The sequence below is a fragment of the Zonotrichia leucophrys genome, chromosome 4 (genome assembly GCF_028769735.1).
Source record: "Zonotrichia leucophrys gambelii isolate GWCS_2022_RI chromosome 4, RI_Zleu_2.0, whole genome shotgun sequence".
Classification (NCBI taxonomy): domain Eukaryota; kingdom Metazoa; phylum Chordata; class Aves; order Passeriformes; family Passerellidae; genus Zonotrichia; species Zonotrichia leucophrys.
The window spans coordinates 58,919,702-58,938,298 of record NC_088173.1 but is presented as its reverse complement, the minus strand read 5'-3'; the positions used below and the strand labels follow the sequence as shown (position 1 = coordinate 58,938,298).

Below are 18,597 nucleotides of genomic sequence, written 5' to 3'. Positions count from 1 at the left end.
ATGGGTGACTGTCAGGGCCAGTGACATTGGTCCTTCTGATAATGACAAAAAGGTTTCAGGCACAGGTGTTTTCTGCAGGAGTAACCCTTTCCATACACAGTGTTGATGGTTTGGGCTATCCTGGAAACAGCAAAGAAACCATTTCAAACCTACAAAAAACTAGCTTAAAGGAAGGTCAGGTCTACCAAAGTTCATTCATCCAGGTTTGTGCTTCATATGGATGATGCTTCATATGCACTAACACCTCCCTTTGTCTTGAATTAGGAACTGTTTCACAAGTCTAATATGAAAATTTGTGTAGAAAATATACTGAAAAAAGAGGCAAATGAAAATGATACACTTGCCAAAGAATTCCAATGCAAGCATCTGGAGTTTTTCTGGTTTTTCAGTATTTCTTTTAAAGATGGCAAAAAAAAGCTACTAAAACTTATCATGTTCTAAATATTATGACAAGCCTGTATTTTCTTGTGAAGACTCTTCTAATTTGACTGACTAAGGGAGTGGCATTGGAAGACTTCTGTAAAGAAACAGCCAGCCTCAGAATTATGGAGTTGATTTTAAAAAACTACCAGTTTCATTCATGACAACACATACGTAGTAGAATTGTTAGGAAGTGTCAAAATAATTTGCAGATTCAGAGCATGTTGTTTGCTTACACATTTACTGAGATTAGTTGCTAATGTATATACAAAACATTTGTACTAATTATTTGACAAGTGACTTAAACTGTTAACCTTACATCAGTGACATTCACTAGTTTATTGATGTTTCAAAGCAATGCAGTGAGGAAAAGGATCATTTATTTTAACTTTCAGTAATTTAATATAGTAGCTTTGCTATACAAAATTTTCAAGCATTAGCCTATATAGTGTATTTTTGAAATGACATATCATTGTTTCTGTAAGTTATTTTATTGTACAAAATAGCACACAGATCATTCCTTACAGCAGCATCACTTCAGATGACATACAGAATCAAAGATTAAAAACTCCACTGTGCATGTTTCATAACATAAATTAAGCTAATTACTCAGATTTATCATTTTCTACAAAGCGAATCACTCACTAGACTGAAGAGTGACTAATTTAACTGGAAATTGATACTGAACACGTCTTACTGGAAAATTAATGTACAGAAATCTCACATATTTATCAGTATTATTACTGAGATAACCTTTCTAAGGTGTGGGTTTTTGATGCACATTTTTCATAAAACATCCACAAATAATCTATAATTCAGTCTTTTAATTCATTAAAATTAAAGATGGCTATATCATCTCTGAAGAAAGCACTAAAGAGAGGGATCATCACAGTGAGACCAGCAAATGCTAAACAAGCATGTAATAAACTCTTACATTGTGTGTATATATATTGTTTAGTGCTAGCAAGTGTTGATCCAGAAATGCCAACAAATATGGGAAACTGCAAGTAACTCTTTCTTCTATACCCTGAAAGGTAAAGCTTACAAAGAAAAATATATTTTGCTAATAGCTGTACTGAGAGTTACTTAGTGATAAAATCTGGAGCACAGCGTGATGCATTGGTATGATATAGAACTGGAAAGATTAATACTTTGTTAAAAAATTGCCTAATGCAAAGCAACCAGAAAGCAGGAAAAGTCACCATTTTTCAGTTTGAACACACAGAAAATCTGAATTGAGGAGCTGAAGAGTGCCGTGGTGATACTTGTCAAACTGACTGATTTTGGCTCAGCAGTGGTGCACACTTCAGTCTGTTTTTCTTAGTCATCCCTAACTATGAAGCAGAAGCCTTAGGATTTTGCAAAAAGAATCCTGTGTACTGTGCACAAGACTAGAAATTATGTGTACAGATTCACCCTTGATACAACTATTCCATCAGTATTTCTTGTCTAGGTGTATTCTGTTATCCTGGATATAAACAGATAACCTCAGAAATGTTACAGATCTAATTTTCTTAATAGGCCATTGTATTCTTGACAGAGTAGTTTTGGTTTCATTAATATACAGAAAAACTTATTTAAGCATGGACCCATTAACAACCTTTTTCTAACCATTTCTCCAAACAAGCTGAAAAAAGTGTTGCAATTAACTAAAATGTTCTACCACATTTCAGTATAGATATCCACCAACTACATTTGTAATGGTGTGTGATTTTTGGTTATGTGTTGTCTTTTTTTACAGGATGAGAATATAATGCGATCCATGCAGCTCTTTGAAAATGTGATTTAATGAAGACATTAGGTCTACAACTAATGGACAAATATGAACTATTCTGCAACATTATCTAAAAAAATGGATTTCCCACTTTATCATAAATAAAGTTACTCAGCTTTACACTGAGAAATGTATTATGCAAGTAAATTTTTTATTATAAACCCTTCCCAACAAAAAACCCTCTCTAAATTATACAATCTATCACTTCCACAGTGGCTATTTAGTTAATAGGACTCTACTGAAAAATCAGGTTCTTACTACAAACTCAAACAAAATACAACTGACATTATGCACCTTTATTATCATTCCAACCTCTAGTTAAAATAGATACAATTACACAGAGATTAAATAAATATTCTTAGTTTTGCTGCTCATTTGTACTGGACTAAGGTCCAGGTGTTAAAACTTACTTCTTAAATCTCAAGCTTCTAATTTATACAGAGGTATTACAATTTATTTTCTTCTCATATTTCTATAGTGTAGTCCTTATTTTTGAATAATATTTTGAGTTAAAATGCTATAATAAATGTGCAATGCACACCTTGCTATAATTGCCTCCCAACTTTGACTTGTTTTTCTCTTCAGAAAAAAAACCCCAAAACCCAAACATAACTAAACAGGTAACTTGAGAGTAAGAACTGTTATAAAAACAAACAAACAAACAAACAAGTTGCTTATGGGTATTCTTATTCCCTAAAAAATATTAGTAAACTTCTCTCAATCTCACCAAGCAAGTATGCACTTAATTTATCATGACAGGAGTATCAGAAATCCTACATACTGTATTTTTAATTCTTCTTGGATGTGTATGAGAAGTTCTTTGCTTAAAATTAAGGATCTTCTGACTTCCAATTTCTCATGAAGAAACCTTAACTGGATCCTAAAACTGCTTTCCTAAGTATATGTCTTTCTGCCTTTAATGAAGAAAAAGGAATGAAATTTTGAAAACTGCCATCCCACTTTAGTGCTGAGAATGAACATCACTACATAGTAACCTCCACTAATAATAACTGCTAGAGGCTAACATCTATTTCATCTTTTTGTAACACCTTTAACTATGAGACAGAACCAGAAAAACAATGAAAACTTCAGCTATATATCATCTATATGTGATAAATGCTTTACATTTTTTAAGATCATTTCTTCATTAAGATTGGAGCTACTTAATTCTGAACCTAGAAAGATTCTTCTAAGAAAGTATGCATATAAAATATAACATTGCCCCTCCATCCATGTAATTTTTAAGATATATTGTCCACAGAGTCTACACCAATACTCCAAAATAGGTGAAATGCTATCAGAGATAGGCCGACCTTCATTGTGACATTGCTGCAGAAAGTCTGAAAGGGGATTAATGAAGTAGAAAGAAAGTTACAAGAATTATTTTGTAAAAATAAATCAGGTATCTATTCTGGTGTAGAGATGGGATGTTAGAGGCATGTTGAAGGCTGCTCTGCTATCACCAGTGTAGGATAAGAGTAGTACAATACATGTACACCTGAAATCTGCTGTAGCGTGTTTGTGTAAACTAAATGTGCACATTTTGTAAAAAAAAAATAAAAATAAAGTAAACATGAAGAAAAAAAGGACCATGATCAATTTTTTGAGTTGTTAAATACCTGCTGGCAAAAATGCTTATTGAAGAAGTACTTTTTTTTAAAAACATAAATACGTTTATCTTGATTTAGCACAATTCTGATCTTGGCAGAGATCAGTCCTGAAGTGAATTTCAGTCAGGCTGTGGTAATTTAAAAAAAACTTCTGAAATTGCTTTCACATGACAGACTTTTATTAATGCTCTATGCATCAGCATCTTCTTATGAAAAAAACATCCTTTCCAACAACTTTAAATGTCAGAATTGAATATTCCTCAGGGGAAAACCTTTGGTCAAATTTTGTTACTTTTGTTAACTCTCCCTGACAGTGTACACAAATACATGTCCCTGAACAGCATTTATTACAAGAAGCAATTAGGAATTATTTTGCATTCAAATTCAAATACATTAATAGACAAATGCTGTACCCTCCAAAGCTTGACAGCCAGGGAAGCTGGCTTGTACAATCTTCTTTTTGTCTTTAACTTATATTTTTCATAGCTTCCATGTTCAGAAGTCTGCACCTGAATCCACAAGCAAATCCCAAGCATATCTGGAATGTTACTGAACTCAATTCAAAGGGAGCACAGTGTAAGTATTTCAAAGTTGCCTCTTCCACCCAGCTCCCATTCAGTAGGCTCAAAGTTAACAGGAATTAATTAGCTGAGCAAAACCTCAGCTGTGGCTCTGTGGAGCAACCTGATGCCTCTACACTGTATTCTCCAGAGCCTCTCCAGGCTCTCAAACCAAAATGCTGAGAATGCACTGAGCAAGTTCAGCTTTGGACCACACGCTGCCTCTTTACTGGGTTCAGCTTCACACCCTTAAAAGCTGACTCTTAAGAAGTCTGAGAGGGCTCACAGTTCTGTGTCTAACCTAGTCCCCAGGAACCTAAATGTGTCCATCTGTGCTGTGTCACAAAAGAAGTTATGTATTTCAAAAGCAGCTATACATATGTGATTTAGCACCAAGTTAAATTTTATTTAAGTAATTACAACAAAATTATTTTGCATCACACAAATATACAAAACATATAAAGCACTGCAGATATAATACATGAAATTGTAATTAAAAACTAAATAAGAATCAATATTTATACTACACTTGAAATAATAGCACATTAATCAGTGTCATCGTAAGTCAAATGCATATACAAATATACAAAGAAAAGTCTTCCATAATTACATATTCAAAACTGATAAGACTCCTGCTCTCCATCATACAGAGGAATAATTATTATTTTAAGGGAATATATTATACCCCAAATAAGTGTCAGTGATATTTACGGACAGTTTCTTTCTAAACTTCACCTTACAGTATAAATCACTACAGTTTCCTTGTTCAAGAGTAGATAGAACAATAGGTTGGAATTTTAGATTTGATGATCGCCACAGTTGCCTGTTGAAGAAAACAAAAACAAATTTAACAAAATAAGAGGCACTAGCAGTACATGTGACAACACTCATAAAGTCTGTATAAACTGCATAGTTCACTTTTACTTAGTTATCTTTGCTATTATCAAACAGTAGAAAGCCAAAAAGTTAATATTTGCTGAGAAATTTACTGTCAAAAGGGCTGAAAATAATGAACTGAGAAGATGCACCATTGTGACAACTAATGCTGGGGAGTAAACATCCGAAATAAGGGACATGAAAACTCAAACATCCGAAATAAGGGACATGAAAACTCACACCTAAAAGAGGGCACAAATATATACATGAAATAATAAGGATTTTTATGTAGAGGAATGATGTTCTGAAAGGGATTTCCAACAAAAGTAAGAATCATATGCTTTATAACAATTTAGAAAAAAAATTGATAAATTAATTGGTTGGATTATATAATATTGCTTGTAATCGCAACTTAGTAGCTTGTTTCCAGTTTTTTTTGCTTTGTCTTAATACAGTCTTTTTAAAAGATATACAGAAAGACCTACTCACAAAACAGGTAAGACTACAAGAAATCAGGGGACTGATAGAAGCATTAGCGGTTAATAACTCACTGGATTAATTATATTCTCTAGACCTAAATTTTCAGAACATTAAGACAAGCTGTAATTTCCCTTTTTTTGTCTCACTTCATACAAATAAAAAACTCTCATTCTCCTTCATTTTTCGTGATGTTTTTCAAGTCTGTAATCCAAACACTGCTACTGCTCTTAAATGAACATATGCACATACAAAAATGAAGAGGCAACTACTGACTATTTGGGCACCTACTGGCTAAGGCGCACAAGCTCAGTACTGCTAGGCCTGCCTATATGGTCCCTGCTCCTCAGGTTATTCCTATTCTTTATGAATAACCATTTAATATAACACATGCAACTGTTCATAGGGTCAAGAAAGCAAGATTTTTCTCTTCTAGATGAACATCTAAGTCAGTATCCCTCATTTTTTCTCCTTTTCTCCTTTGTGCACAATGTACAGCACAACATTTGTCCAAAAAATGTTCAACAGAAAAAACCTGTGCTACCATCTATTAATTAAAGCATCTTTTTGATTTATAGCCATTGTAGATCCAAACTCTGGGTTAACCAGGGTGGGCTGGAATGTGAGCGTCACATTCCCTCAGGAAATAGCATAAACAATAAACTAATAGTGGGAACAGGCAGGCATCATCAATAACAGCAAAAAGTAACTTTCTACAGGATTAAATCTTGTTGAGAAGCATATTTAGTCCCAGAAAATGGAACACCAAGCATGTATCCCAGCCACACTGAAGCAAGAACATGGCAACAAAACCAGAGATGAAAGCTGTTCTGACAAAATTGTATTAAAAAGTGTAGATTACTGAATAAACATCTGATCAACTCACCCTTCCACCACAGTGCTCCAACTTTTGTAAAGCAACAGTAACTTCTTCTCTATATTTCTTGTCCATTAATCTCTTTAAAAGCTATTGGAAAAGTAAAACAAAAAGGTTTATTGCACAATAAAAATATATGCAAAGAGGTAATAATAACATATTTTTGTTACTTTATTCCATCTTACTTTTGCAAAATTAAAGCCACAAAGAAACACTATTTTATAACTTGTAACTGATGTCAAAGTATGCAACTCAATAAAAGTAAATGGAATAAAATGTTAACTAAAGAGAAACTTAAATTCAAAGAAAACTGATCTGTTAACCCACAAATATATTTCTTTTTCATTTACCAAACAAATTTGAAAGAAATATCCACTTTAAAAAAAGTCATTCTTAAAGAATTGTCCACATGAAAAGTTAACTTTTATTATCATGTGCACTGGAAGAGACTTCTTGTAGTAGAAATACTTCAAAAAAAACCTGCTGTAATTTCGCTTCTGTACTGGTTGTCAAAAAAGTCTTTTTATTTTGCTGTAAAAGTGCACTTTGCAAGCGGGTTAAAAGAAACCATGAAAAACCTGTCTGACAGATGAAGAATGTCCCCAGAATAAGTTGGTATAAAAATACTTCTCATAATCCCACTCAAAGCTTATTTAATCACAACTTCCGCATGCAGAATTCCCATCTGAAAGGAATGGGAATATTTGTTTCTGTTAATGTATTAAAACGTTTATGATTTGGCAAAGATATTCAGACTTAAAATTAAAAACTCATTTTGTAACTCAACTGAGTTGCAAAAATTTTCCTCCAAAACAAAGCATCTGCATGTTTCCATAAATCGTAGAGAGAAGACTTCCATTATTCTCCAGTTTAAATTAACAGGAGTTTTTGGACCTTGCCAGAACTTTTTAAGTCACCATGTTATAAAAGAGCCAAGGACTCACACTGGGGACTGTATGAAATAATGCTTTTCATGGAACTGCTGAGTCCTCCACTGTATCTCTGCAGTTAGTACAGTAACATCTCAATAGGAATGTCATGAAAATACAAATGATTTTTTATTACAGCACTAAAAACTTACATTTGTGAGTAGAAGCTTAAGATAATCATTAAGAGATGGGCCAACAACAGCACTCAATTGGACTAAAGCATCCAATCCCCTTCCAAATACTTCATCATCTGCATGTGCCTTCAGAAGGGGAAGAAAGAAAGAAAATCCTGTAAGATTCAGACAAAGTAGGCTTTTCTAAACTGCAGTCTCTGCATTATCATTGTATGGAGTAGTTTTAGGCACTAAAACCACTGTGCAATTGCTAATTGCTATAATGATACAAATTTAGAAAGAGAAGTACAATATGACTGAATATAAGTCTCTAGAGGCCAAATTTAAAGGCAAGGCATATTTTTAAAGTGGAAAACAAAAGCATCCCTGAAATTTCCACACAACTCTTGCATTTCTTCTGAGACAAGAAAACTTGTCTAATAATTTACTATTGTTGAAACAAAAAATGTGGCATGTAGAAAAGCTTGCTACACTGATAATTTCAGTATTTCACAGCACATTAGAAATAACCTGTCAAATGCCGATATGCTGAAATTGAGAGACAACATTTTAGTTTAAAATGTAATGAATTCTGGGTAATTTCTATGTAATTCATAGCAATAACTTTCTTTGCTGGAGAAACAGAGGAGCCAATGACTTTCTGCCTCAATTAATTTAGCCCCCTGCCAACTACACCTGCCAGCAGTTATCAGGCTCTTACCTACTTCTACAGTTCTTTGTCATCTTTATTTCTCCCATAGGAAGTTTCTTCTGTACCTGACTTCTCCAGTGGTTTAATTATGCTGCTTTTCCTTTAGCAGAGAAATAGACTCATAACAACTTATTTTGGTCTCATACTAAATTATAAGTTTATTTAAGCAACTATTTTTCCTCTCCAGCATCTGGGCCCTGAATATTCTCTTTTCAACTAGAAATCATGGACTGCTTGTCTAGTAGAAGATTTAACAAGACATAATACCAAAACAGTGCAACAACAAAAATTATCAGAAGAGTAATATTAATTGCAGGAAGAGACAAGAATTATTTGTCTAATTTTGCTTTTAAGCTAAACCAAAGACAACACACAATTCCATACTTCTGTTACATCTGTGATTTGAGATCAAAATTAATTTTCAAACTTCAAGCCATCTCTGTTAAATCAGAACTGAAACACAGCCAGATTAAGGGCCATCTACTTACTGAACCAGAAAAGGGCTCTCAAAGATATGAAAAATATCCAAAAGAGGTAATCGTCAAACACAAGATCTCACTTTATATTCTGATGGTGTAGAAGAGTTAAAAACATTTTCTAAAACTAAGAATATGACCTCAAACACTATAAATGTATTATCCCTTTTTCCTCATTGACATATTCTGGAGATGGTGCTGTGCAGGACTGGGAGTTGGACACAATGATCCTTGTGGGTCTCTTATTTTGGGATTCTGTTTTACCTTTGTAGCATTTTTTGAATTGTTACATGTAATAGATAAGCATTTATTCCTGCATATCCATTTTACTTCACATCATTTTTATTTTTTGTGTGTTATTGCATGGACATATAAAAAGCCCACAAACAAATGTATTTATTTCTGCTTATATTAAAACCTTTAAGACAACAGTTTCACAAAATTTTCCCACAGATACTGTCATATAGTTATACAAGGAGTTGTCCATCTTAATTTATATTTACAGACATATTTAGCTAATAAACCAAAGCAGGGTTAACAACAGAAAGAGAAATCATTCCTACTCCCCAAGCCAAAACCCATGTGATAGATTTATTACATTAATATTACCCATGTAGTTCTCAGCAGCAGCAGAAAAAAAAAATCAAACTTATTAAAATCTCTGCATGAAGATTAAGACATACCAATGCAGCCTTTAAGACTGGAACTAGACGAGGCAGCAAGGGAATAACTTTTTCAGCAGCACCTTCAACCAGAAGTAATTGTTTAAAACCCTCCTTGGAAACAAAAGTATAGGGATGCTTTGTCTCTCTTAGTCCCTGTTGCAAATGTAAAACATGGTTTTCTTAATATTGAGCCTTCTTTTAAACAAAAACACATTTTGAAAGTTTCACACAGCAGCAAGACCCTGTTTAGATTTTGTCAGATCAGTTCAAAACATAAAGTACACTAACTCCACCATGTGGAGCCACTGGGTACAGCTCTGCTCACAGAATATTCTAATTCATTTTTCTTTGACAATATTGAATATTAAAACTCACATTATGAATACTGCCAACTCAATCATATTTGTACCTCAGTACCTTTAATCTAAAAACCCAAGGTATTTTTCCAATGAGACCATGAACTAGAACAGTCTATATTTGTATAGGGGTTTTGTACCCTGAAAGGAAAAAAGAACAGAAGGTGAACTATGGAAGGAAAGACACCCCACACCACATACCTCTCTGATCAACACTATAAACTTGTAGATAGCACAAAGATGCACATCTAGTGAAGGTCTGACTGGCAAAACTCAAAGATTTAAAGCCATGTGTCTGAAGCCTTTTTTCTTAACATAAAAGAAGTTTTATGTTACCTTAGGAATTGACGGTTTTGTTTAGTATTTAAAAAAAGAAAAAAAAAAAAAAAAGAAGAAACAAAGGGAAAAAGAAACAAAGAAAATAAAAATGAAAAAACAGGGAAAAAAAGGAAAAAAGAAAAAATAATGTAAGCCACCTCAGTATATGCACTTTATTCTACCTGCAGCATTGGATTCAGCATTTATTTAGACACCTGAAACATATTTGGTGATAAATGTCACAGATGGTTCTGAGAAAACAGAAGCCTCAACATAGTGTATAGTACTTCTCTTCCACTTATTTACAGGATCCTATTTCCACTGTACTAATTCAAGCTATTGAGGAGAGCATTCTTACTTCATAAGGTAGGCGTTACAGACAAAAATAAGCAAAACAATTTAGTTTACAAAAGCATCTGCAAAACCACAAATTTCATTCAACAGCTGGGCATCTGAGATGTGGTCTTGCATTTGATCAATATCTTGAAGATTAAACACCTCTACCGAGCTCTCCCAGAAAGCTCTAACTAAAGAACTACAAATAGCAATGATCTTGACCATTTTCATTCATACAATATCCTCACAAGTGGGGTTTTTTTATTTCTCTAGAAGCTGAGTCTAAACTAGCCAACTTAGATTGTTAAAAATGACATTTGCAAATAGGAAATGGTTGGGTGCTTAATGTTGCAAGAAATTGGGTTTACCTCTGCCAATGTTAAAAGAAGAGGATCAAAGGGAACAGTTTCAGGAGGGCATTCCCACTGCAGTTTGTGCTTTACTGATCCATGCACTAACCTATATAAAGAATAAAGTTTTAACAAAATAACATATTTATCATTTATTGCTAACACTATTTGCTATTAATGTATCACCAATTAGTTTATTGTATTCATACATTACATACACAATCTCAATACATAATGCTCTCCTTAGTGAAACTATAGGATCACAGAATCAACTAAGTTGGCAAAGACCTCTGGAATCATGGATTCCAACCTGTGTCTATGTGTAATGGTTAACAGTGCAATTATATTAAATTCCCAAAATATGTCAGTTTTCAAAATTCTGCTCCTAATCACACAGAAATCAGAAAATAGAAGTTATAAAAATTACAGATGTCTCTCATGCCAACACAGAAGATACTCCTTTTTCAAAGTTACTTATTTTGATAAGTATACCAAGAAACATTTTTCTCAAATAGCAATGGGTATGGAAAAGCAGTTGAAACTGAAGGAAAATCATATTGGAATTTACTATTTAATCCTAAGATACAAATAAATGTTTTAATACGTATTAATGATTATTTTATACAATTATATACATATACATTTTATTAATGATGGCTTATATTTTTTTATATTTTATGTAAATTCTGCATCCATGTGAAAAAAACACCAGAATGTTGATTGTCTAGGCAAATATATAACTAAGTAACTTAAAATACCCTAAACTTGTTTGTGAGTAGTTTTTTTTAATATTTCATATGCCTGAAAACTACAGAATAGGAAATTCAATAACATGTTGTCATACTACTAAGGCTGTGCAAGGTCTGCTTATTAAAATGGCACTAATTTTATTATCTTTGTTAGTAGGGATAAGTAAATTAAATTACCTGAAATTATCACTTGTGAAAGATGCTTAGGAAACCAAGTGTGCACATATTTAACTATTTTTTTAAAATGTGGCTTTAATATTAACACAGCATAAAAAAAGAACCAAAAGAAGACAATTTCAAAGGCATGGGAAGTTGCTTTCTGATCTGAAAAGAAGTAAGTATTAGAAATTTTTCCAGAATTGAATGGAACTAAACAACCTAAGTAAAAGATGAAACATGAAGAGGTGCATTTAATAATATATTTAGTAAAAATAAAAACCAAACCCAACATACCTGCAGGGAATACCACCTCTAGCATATGTAGCAGCAAATGCAGATGATGGTTGAGAATAAGCACGAAACTGTAAGGACAGAAAAAAAAGCATTATTTATTTATAACAGTAATGTTTTATAGCTATTATGAATATGTTAAAACAGAAGTTTACCAAAACATGAACTTAATCATATGATTCCAAAACAAATCAAAAAAAAGAACTGCAGCTATGAAGTGGAAAACATGTAAGTGATACACTTATCTGAAAACTGCTTTTAAGACTCATCAGTCTGGGGAGTTGTTAAAATGAATAAAAATGTACAATCAATGGTCTCCTGATGGAATCACTTTATTTTTCTATTTTTTTCCTGCAAATGGTAATATTGAAGTCTTACAAGTTCTCTCCTAAGCAGAGCAAGGAGCTCTCACTTCCCTGAAGCTCTTGTTGTTATACTGGTAACATGCAGAAGTCAGTTTTACTGCAATTCCATCTTGCATCCGGCAAGATGTGGGAGAAACCCCAAATATTAGGCAAGATGGTGGGAGGGTACTGCAAATGCACAGGGAGGTTCATACTGGGTGAGAATCTAGGAAAGGCACACTGGAGAAGGAAACTAGAATTTTCAAGCACGGAAAAGCTGCACAAATTTGGTTTTTATAATATATGTGGTTTTTATGCCTATGATCTATTAGATTATTTATTAGCATGATCATTTAATGTTGCTTTCCAGATAATACAAAAGATACTATGAAAGCATTCAGAAGGAAATACCATGAAATCTCAATTTTTATCTTTTGAGTGTTTAAACCTGCATTAAGATTAGTAGAATTGTGTTCATGGCTTATTTTTGGTCATTGTGCTACTTGCAGAGAGATTTCAAGTAAAAAAGATGACCACATTAAAGTATTCAGCCTCTGCTTATCAGTAAAGGAACCTCTGCATTTCATTCACTTTCCAAAAAGCCTGTGACATTACTAATTGCCAAATTATATGGCCCAGTGGTGAACTACAATTCATGCATTCAATGTTAGATCTCCAGACACAGGACTTCCAGGAAATAAACAACTCCTTTCATTACTACTCTCCCAAGAACACAAATTTTTCCTGAAGGATTACATAGTCACAGTAACTGTGAGTTTCAAATAATGTTCACCAGCAATTCATTTGCCAGATTTTATGAGGCCCTGAATACCTTCAATATGACACCTCTTTCTTGGTTTCAGTGCATAACTGAAATAAGTTTCTGTAAAGCAGCAGGTGTCAAAGCTTAGAAGTAAGAAAAAAACAACCATTTATAATGTTTAGCTTTAAATCTCTTTTTAGGGCAATAGTACATAAAAAATAACAGTTACTATTCAAGCCACAACTGTACCAAATTACATGAGTAATGTAATAAACAATGTTATACCTTCAGGCATTTGAGCTTAGAAGATAAGGTATGTATGATTAATAACAAAAGTTTAATTTCAGATTAAAAAACAGGACCAGAAGAAGCGTGTCCTGCATGCAATTTCATAAAATAAGGAGCACTCTTCAAACCACAGATGGATTTTAACCAAACAAAACCACCATCACATACTGGATCAATAGTTTTAGGATTCAGCTTTGCACTAGGCTTTGGCTGTGATTCTGAAGAACATGTCTTGCTTTTCTGGGTTGAAGACTTTGTTTTTATTTGGATGCCTGATGACATTCTTAGAACATTGCTTCCTACAAAAAAAAAAAATTAAAAACATAAAATTATTTTCATTCCTATATGACAGAATATGAAGGGTTAGAATGAACAGCAGTACAGACCTCAGCAGAAGAGACCAGAGTCAAATGGGTACAGTTACATCAGAAGAAAGCAACAATTTGAGGAAGGTCCAGGATGAAGGAATGAAGCAAGTATATTCAGGACACAAAACCCAAACCACAATCAATAACAGATGAGAAAATAAATGTAAGGCAGCAAAAAAAAGAACACAGAAAATTAATTCCAATTCCACTAAGAAGAATGAAAGTATTTTTTTAAAAAGACTGCAAAAATAACAAACATAACTCTGATTACAGCATTTAATACTGATTTAAATACACTTATCTTCTCTAAGTCAATACACTAGCTACACATCACTACAAATGTATATAATTGGGTTCAAGTGTCCCTAATAAAAATAATAGTTCTCTACTTATTTACCATATCAAGTCTGATATTGTGATGAATAGTATAAATTATTCCTGAGATTACAAGATTTCAAATATTAATAAAACTATAAATAGTGAAAACCCTAGTTTTGAATGTTCTAATGTTCAGTAATTTTTGCTGTGGTCTATTCTGCACAGAAAAAAAGACAATTTAGTAGATAAGACATTAGATTCCTATTGTGAAAAAACAATAGCACCATATAGAGATGAAAATATTAGGAAACAAATATTGCCTCAGGGATCAGCAGTGTGCTTGCTGTCCAGCCATCACCCTTGGTGACACTTATTTTTTTTTTAAATATTATCAAGTGCCAAATACTGAGACCAGGATGAATCAGAGACAGAATTGCCATGCTGCTCTCTCACCCTCAGCTCTATCAGCCACCTGCCCAAATCTCTGCCACTCTTGCATGTGCAGCCCTTGTTTAGCTTGGCTATTCTCATTCTTCCCTCTGAGCAGGATTGCCAGTCAGGTACCTTTGTCATTATCTACATTGTGAAATCTTTAGGATTGCTTTTGTTTCTGGCAAGTGATAAGGTCCCAGTACATGTGTAGATATACTGTCTTTTAAACTTATGGAAAGAATTAAATTAAGTGCCCAGATTTTACTGAATGCTGTGAAACAACATATAATAATTATTAATAAATCAGCTAAAATAAAATTGAAAGTTTAAATCGATACTTCTTGACAGATGATTTAATCAGAACTAGTGAATCAGTTCATCTACTGTATATTTTGTTTTCTCTTTCCTACCGTTTCCAGAATGTGGCCTGTCTCCACTGAAAGTCTTTTTAAAAGAAATAATACACCACAATTAGTCAATTAAATGTCTTCAGAACTCATAGAAACTTGCATGACACTTTTGGGAACTATTCTGTTTGTAGAATGGAAAACGTTAATATAAAAATAAATCTATTGATTTTGTATGTCTATTTATTATCATTAAGTTCTAATCACATTAGTGTAAGAAGACAGACTTTTGACTGTCAGAAAATTAAAAATCAAAATCGTTTCATACTATAAAAGCACCAGATAAGTTCTTGACAGTAGCAGGATGTAGCACAAAATAGCGTTATCTGTGTCAGACTTTGAAATGTAATAATACAATGTAATAGTCAGCTTTCTAATACCTGCATAAATAAAAGTACTTAGAAGTAATTGAGATGTTTTTAATTTTTTCTATTTTCCAAGTAATGAAAATACATGCTAAGGTACATTATGTAGCACTGACCAGAAGAAGTACTTTTCACAAGGAGGGCTCACTCTTCAGAGATGAAAGCTCTCGTGCAGTGAGGAGCTGCAAGGGTTTCGTGGAGAGATCAGACAGGTGAAGCACAGCCGTGAATCAAACAAGCGAGTTTGGCACAGAAGTGACCCATCTACTGGCAGATGACAGACTTCAAATCAAGGAGCGACACTTTAAACAGAAATTGGAGAAGCACTTTTAAGAGACATCTTTCAAAGGAGGAAAAGCGCAGCCTGGAGTTCGGGATCTAGAAGTCACTTAAGGCAGGCAGGATGGAGGTCAGCAGGATCTGAAAGGCGAGGTTGCTCCCTTACCCTGCCGAGTGCCGACTCTCCTCGGGGTGCAGAGGCAGAAACACATGAGGGGCTTCGAGCGCCGCCAACGCCGACAGCCTCAGGCAGAGCAGCTCCGGCGAGCTCCCACAGAGCCCCCGGCCCGGGCCTCCCCAGCGCCGGGGGACACGCAGGGACCCCGCGGGAGCACGGGGGGCCGCCCCGCTGTTCTGGGCCCCTGGGCCGCCCCGGCTCCCGCTGGCAGGGCACGCCGGGCTCCGGGCACGCCGGGCTCCGGGCACGCCGGGCTCAGGTCAGCGCCAGGCTCGGGGCTCGGGGCACGCCGGGCTCGGGGCTCCGGCCAGCGCCGTCCCCGCGGGCACCGGCGCCGCCGACGCTTCCTGCCGGTTGCCAGGGGAACTACGGGCCGCCGGCAGCACAAACTTCCTCCGTGCTTGCTGAAGACGCAGCGACAAGAAGATTGGAAGATCGATTTTGTTGAGCTTTTTGGGGTTTTTTTGTTGGTTTTTTTGGGGGGGGTTTCTGTTGTTTTTTGAGGGTTTTTTTCAGCCTATCTTGTATGCTGTGATTAAAATAAGAACGGTGAATTTTCAGGTAACATCGCCAGTCGTTTTTTTCCCACTTTGTAAATACCTACCCAGGTATATAGTCCCCTGATACAATACTGAAAGTTCCACTGGAAATACAGCATCTTTTTGATGCCCAGATGTGATAAATACATTATCAGATCTGAGTGTGGTAAATGAGCTTTTGGGTAAAAGGCTGCTTTTTCACTTGACCACAAGAGTGCTTTCTTTCTTTCTTCAAGGAAGGTGTATATTCATTGATGCACACAAAAATAAATCTTCAAGGAAAATGTTTCCTCGGTTTGCTTAAACTGGTTGGGATGGAAGCTTTCCATCTTACATTCTTTCTCACTTCTGTCATTTCTGCTGCAGAGCTGAATGTGGATGAGCTAAACTATTCTCATGATTTTCCACAGGAAAAAAAAAACATGACAGTAATGAAAAGTAGTCATGGAATATTTGAAAAATGCCATTGGTGTTAGATTTTTGGCAATAAAGGTATTCATAATTACTTTTATCCAACATAAATACTTTGTATCTGCCAATAATGGCAAGTCAAAAGTGAGGACATCTGCAGAGTTAAAACAGGGCTGCATAACTGACAGCCATTGAAATGCATTAGTGCAAGATACTATTTGGAAATACAGAAAGAAAATATCTATAAATAATATTGGAGAAGGAAAGATTTTTTTGCTAAGTATTTTCAACTAAACTCAAGAGACATTATAGTAATTTAACAGAATTATTTTTCTGTTCCACAATACTGAAGGTAATAGAAAAATGGATGTCTTTTTATCCAAAAAATTCATGGGCTGATGAATGATCTCAGAAAAAATCCAGTATTGTAAAGCAGACCATGAGAACTTTGAAAATCACACAAAAAAAAAACACAAACCAGCATGATCATTTCCAGGATGAAAAAAAAATCTGGTTTTTAAATCACCATTTATATTTAGTTCAGTGTTGTTGTACCACTTTATCCATGTATCTGTAATGGCTGTTTTGTGAGTACAGACCAGACCACAGCTATGGAAGAGAGTAGTGGTACAATTCTAAAATAAGTAGGAGGTATGAACTGCTCTGCAGCATGAAGCAAAACCCAACTGATCAGCTCTGTGGAGTCAGCAGCAGCCTCCACAGCTTTTCCATGGAAGCAGCCCTAGGCCAGAGCTGCTTTTCCTGCCTAGGGTCAGGTAAGCATTACACCTAGGGTTAGCGTTGCGGAACCACAAAGCCCCGAGCTGCAGGCACACTGCAGCTGCAAAAGGCATCCCAAGGGGAGCGCAAAAGTGCCACAAGACGTCTGCCTCCAAAGCTTTTTCCTTGAGATCATCCTTAATCCTAGGCTGATTTACCTGCCTAGGGTTAGGGCTACAGTAAGGGTTAGAGTTGCACCTAGGTTTAGAGTTGCCAAGGAAAAAACTTTGGAGGCAGCCATGTTGTGGCACTTTGGGGCTCCTCTTGCGATGCCTTTACAGCTGCAGTGTACCTAAAGCTCGGGGCTTCCTAGTTTAAAAAACCCTAACCCTAGGCGTAACTCTAACCCTAACCCTAACTCTAGTTAGGTAAATCAGCCTAGGATTAAGGATGGTTCCAAGGAAAAAGCTGTGGAGGCAGCCATGTTGTGGTACTTTTGTGCTCCCCTTGGGATGCCTTTCACAACTGAAGTGTACTTGGATCTCAGGACTTCCTGGTAAAAAAACCTCTAAACCTAGGCATAACCCTAACCTTAACCCTAACCCTATGCAGGTAGATCAGCCTAGGGTTAGGAATGGTCCCAAGGAAAAAGCTTTGGAGGCAGCCATGTTGTGACACTTTTGTGCTCCCCATGGGATGCCTTTCGCACCTGCAGTGTGCCTAAAGCTTGTTGCTTCCTAGTTTAAAAAGCCCTAACAATAGGCATAATGTTAACCCTAACCCAAACCATAGTCAAGTAAATCAGCCTAGGGTTAGGGATGGTCCCAAGGAAAAACTGTGGAGGCAGCCATGTTGCGGCAGTTTTGTGCACTTCTGTGGATGCTTTTTGCAACTGAAGTGTGCCTGGAGCTCAGAGCTTCCTGGTATAAAAAACCCTAAACCTAGGTGTAACCCTAACCTAACCCTAGGCAGGTAAACCAGCCTAGGGTTAGAGATGGTCCCAAGGAAAAAGTTTTGGAGGCAGCCATGTTGTGGCACTTTTGCGCTCCCTTGGGGTGCCTTTCGCAGCAGTAGTGTGCCTGGAGTTCTGGGCTTTGTGGTTTACATGCTTAGGCTTAGGGTTCGGATTATGCCTGG

At 35.5% G+C, this 18,597-nt stretch overlaps 2 protein-coding genes across 9 annotated transcripts in view; one reads left to right on the top strand and one right to left on the bottom strand.

Annotated features, from left to right (window-relative positions):
* The window catches only part of KCNIP4 (potassium voltage-gated channel interacting protein 4), a 389,569-nt gene extending 385,786 nt beyond the window's left edge, over positions 1–3,783 (top strand). For all 7 annotated transcript variants that reach the window (XM_064711873.1, XM_064711875.1, XM_064711871.1 and 4 more), the window contains one exon: positions 2,162–3,783. In XM_064711873.1, coding sequence (XP_064567943.1) covers positions 2,162–2,209 — 48 coding nt within the window. In that variant the 3' untranslated portion in view covers positions 2,210–3,783. The remainder of the gene's footprint in view (positions 1–2,161) is intronic.
* Positions 3,784–3,868: 85 nt separating this feature from the next.
* PACRGL (parkin coregulated like) lies at positions 3,869–16,125 on the bottom strand. Of its 2 annotated transcripts, XM_064711883.1 has the most exons (9): positions 15,779–16,125; positions 15,450–15,635; positions 13,612–13,742; positions 12,052–12,119; positions 10,868–10,958; positions 9,508–9,642; positions 7,676–7,783; positions 6,604–6,684; positions 3,869–5,187 (listed from the first exon to the last, which is right to left on the bottom strand). In XM_064711883.1, the coding sequence occupies exons 3-9, from the start codon at positions 13,723–13,725 to the stop codon at positions 5,131–5,133; spliced, it is 654 nt and encodes a 217-aa protein (XP_064567953.1). In that variant the 5' UTR covers positions 13,726–13,742; positions 15,450–15,635; positions 15,779–16,125; the 3' UTR covers positions 3,869–5,130. The 2 variants fall into 2 exon arrangements, with proteins under 2 accessions (XP_064567953.1, XP_064567952.1); XM_064711882.1 differs by lacking the exon at positions 15,450–15,635.
* Between the last annotated feature and the right edge of the window lie 2,472 nt (positions 16,126–18,597).

Excerpts from the sequence above, each read along its gene's own strand:
- PACRGL (XM_064711882.1), bottom strand. The coding sequence starts at position 15,824 with ATGTGTTTCTGCCTCTGCACCCCGAGGAGAGTCGGCACTCGGCAGG. Across the intron at positions 9,643-10,867 it reads TTCTTTTAACATTGGCAGAG|GGACTAAGAGAGACAAAGCA; the intron begins GTAAACCCAATT and ends CATTTGCAACAG. Across the intron at positions 7,784-9,507 it reads CAGTCTTAAAGGCTGCATTG|GCACATGCAGATGATGAAGT; the intron begins GTATGTCTTAAT and ends CCCCTTCTGAAG.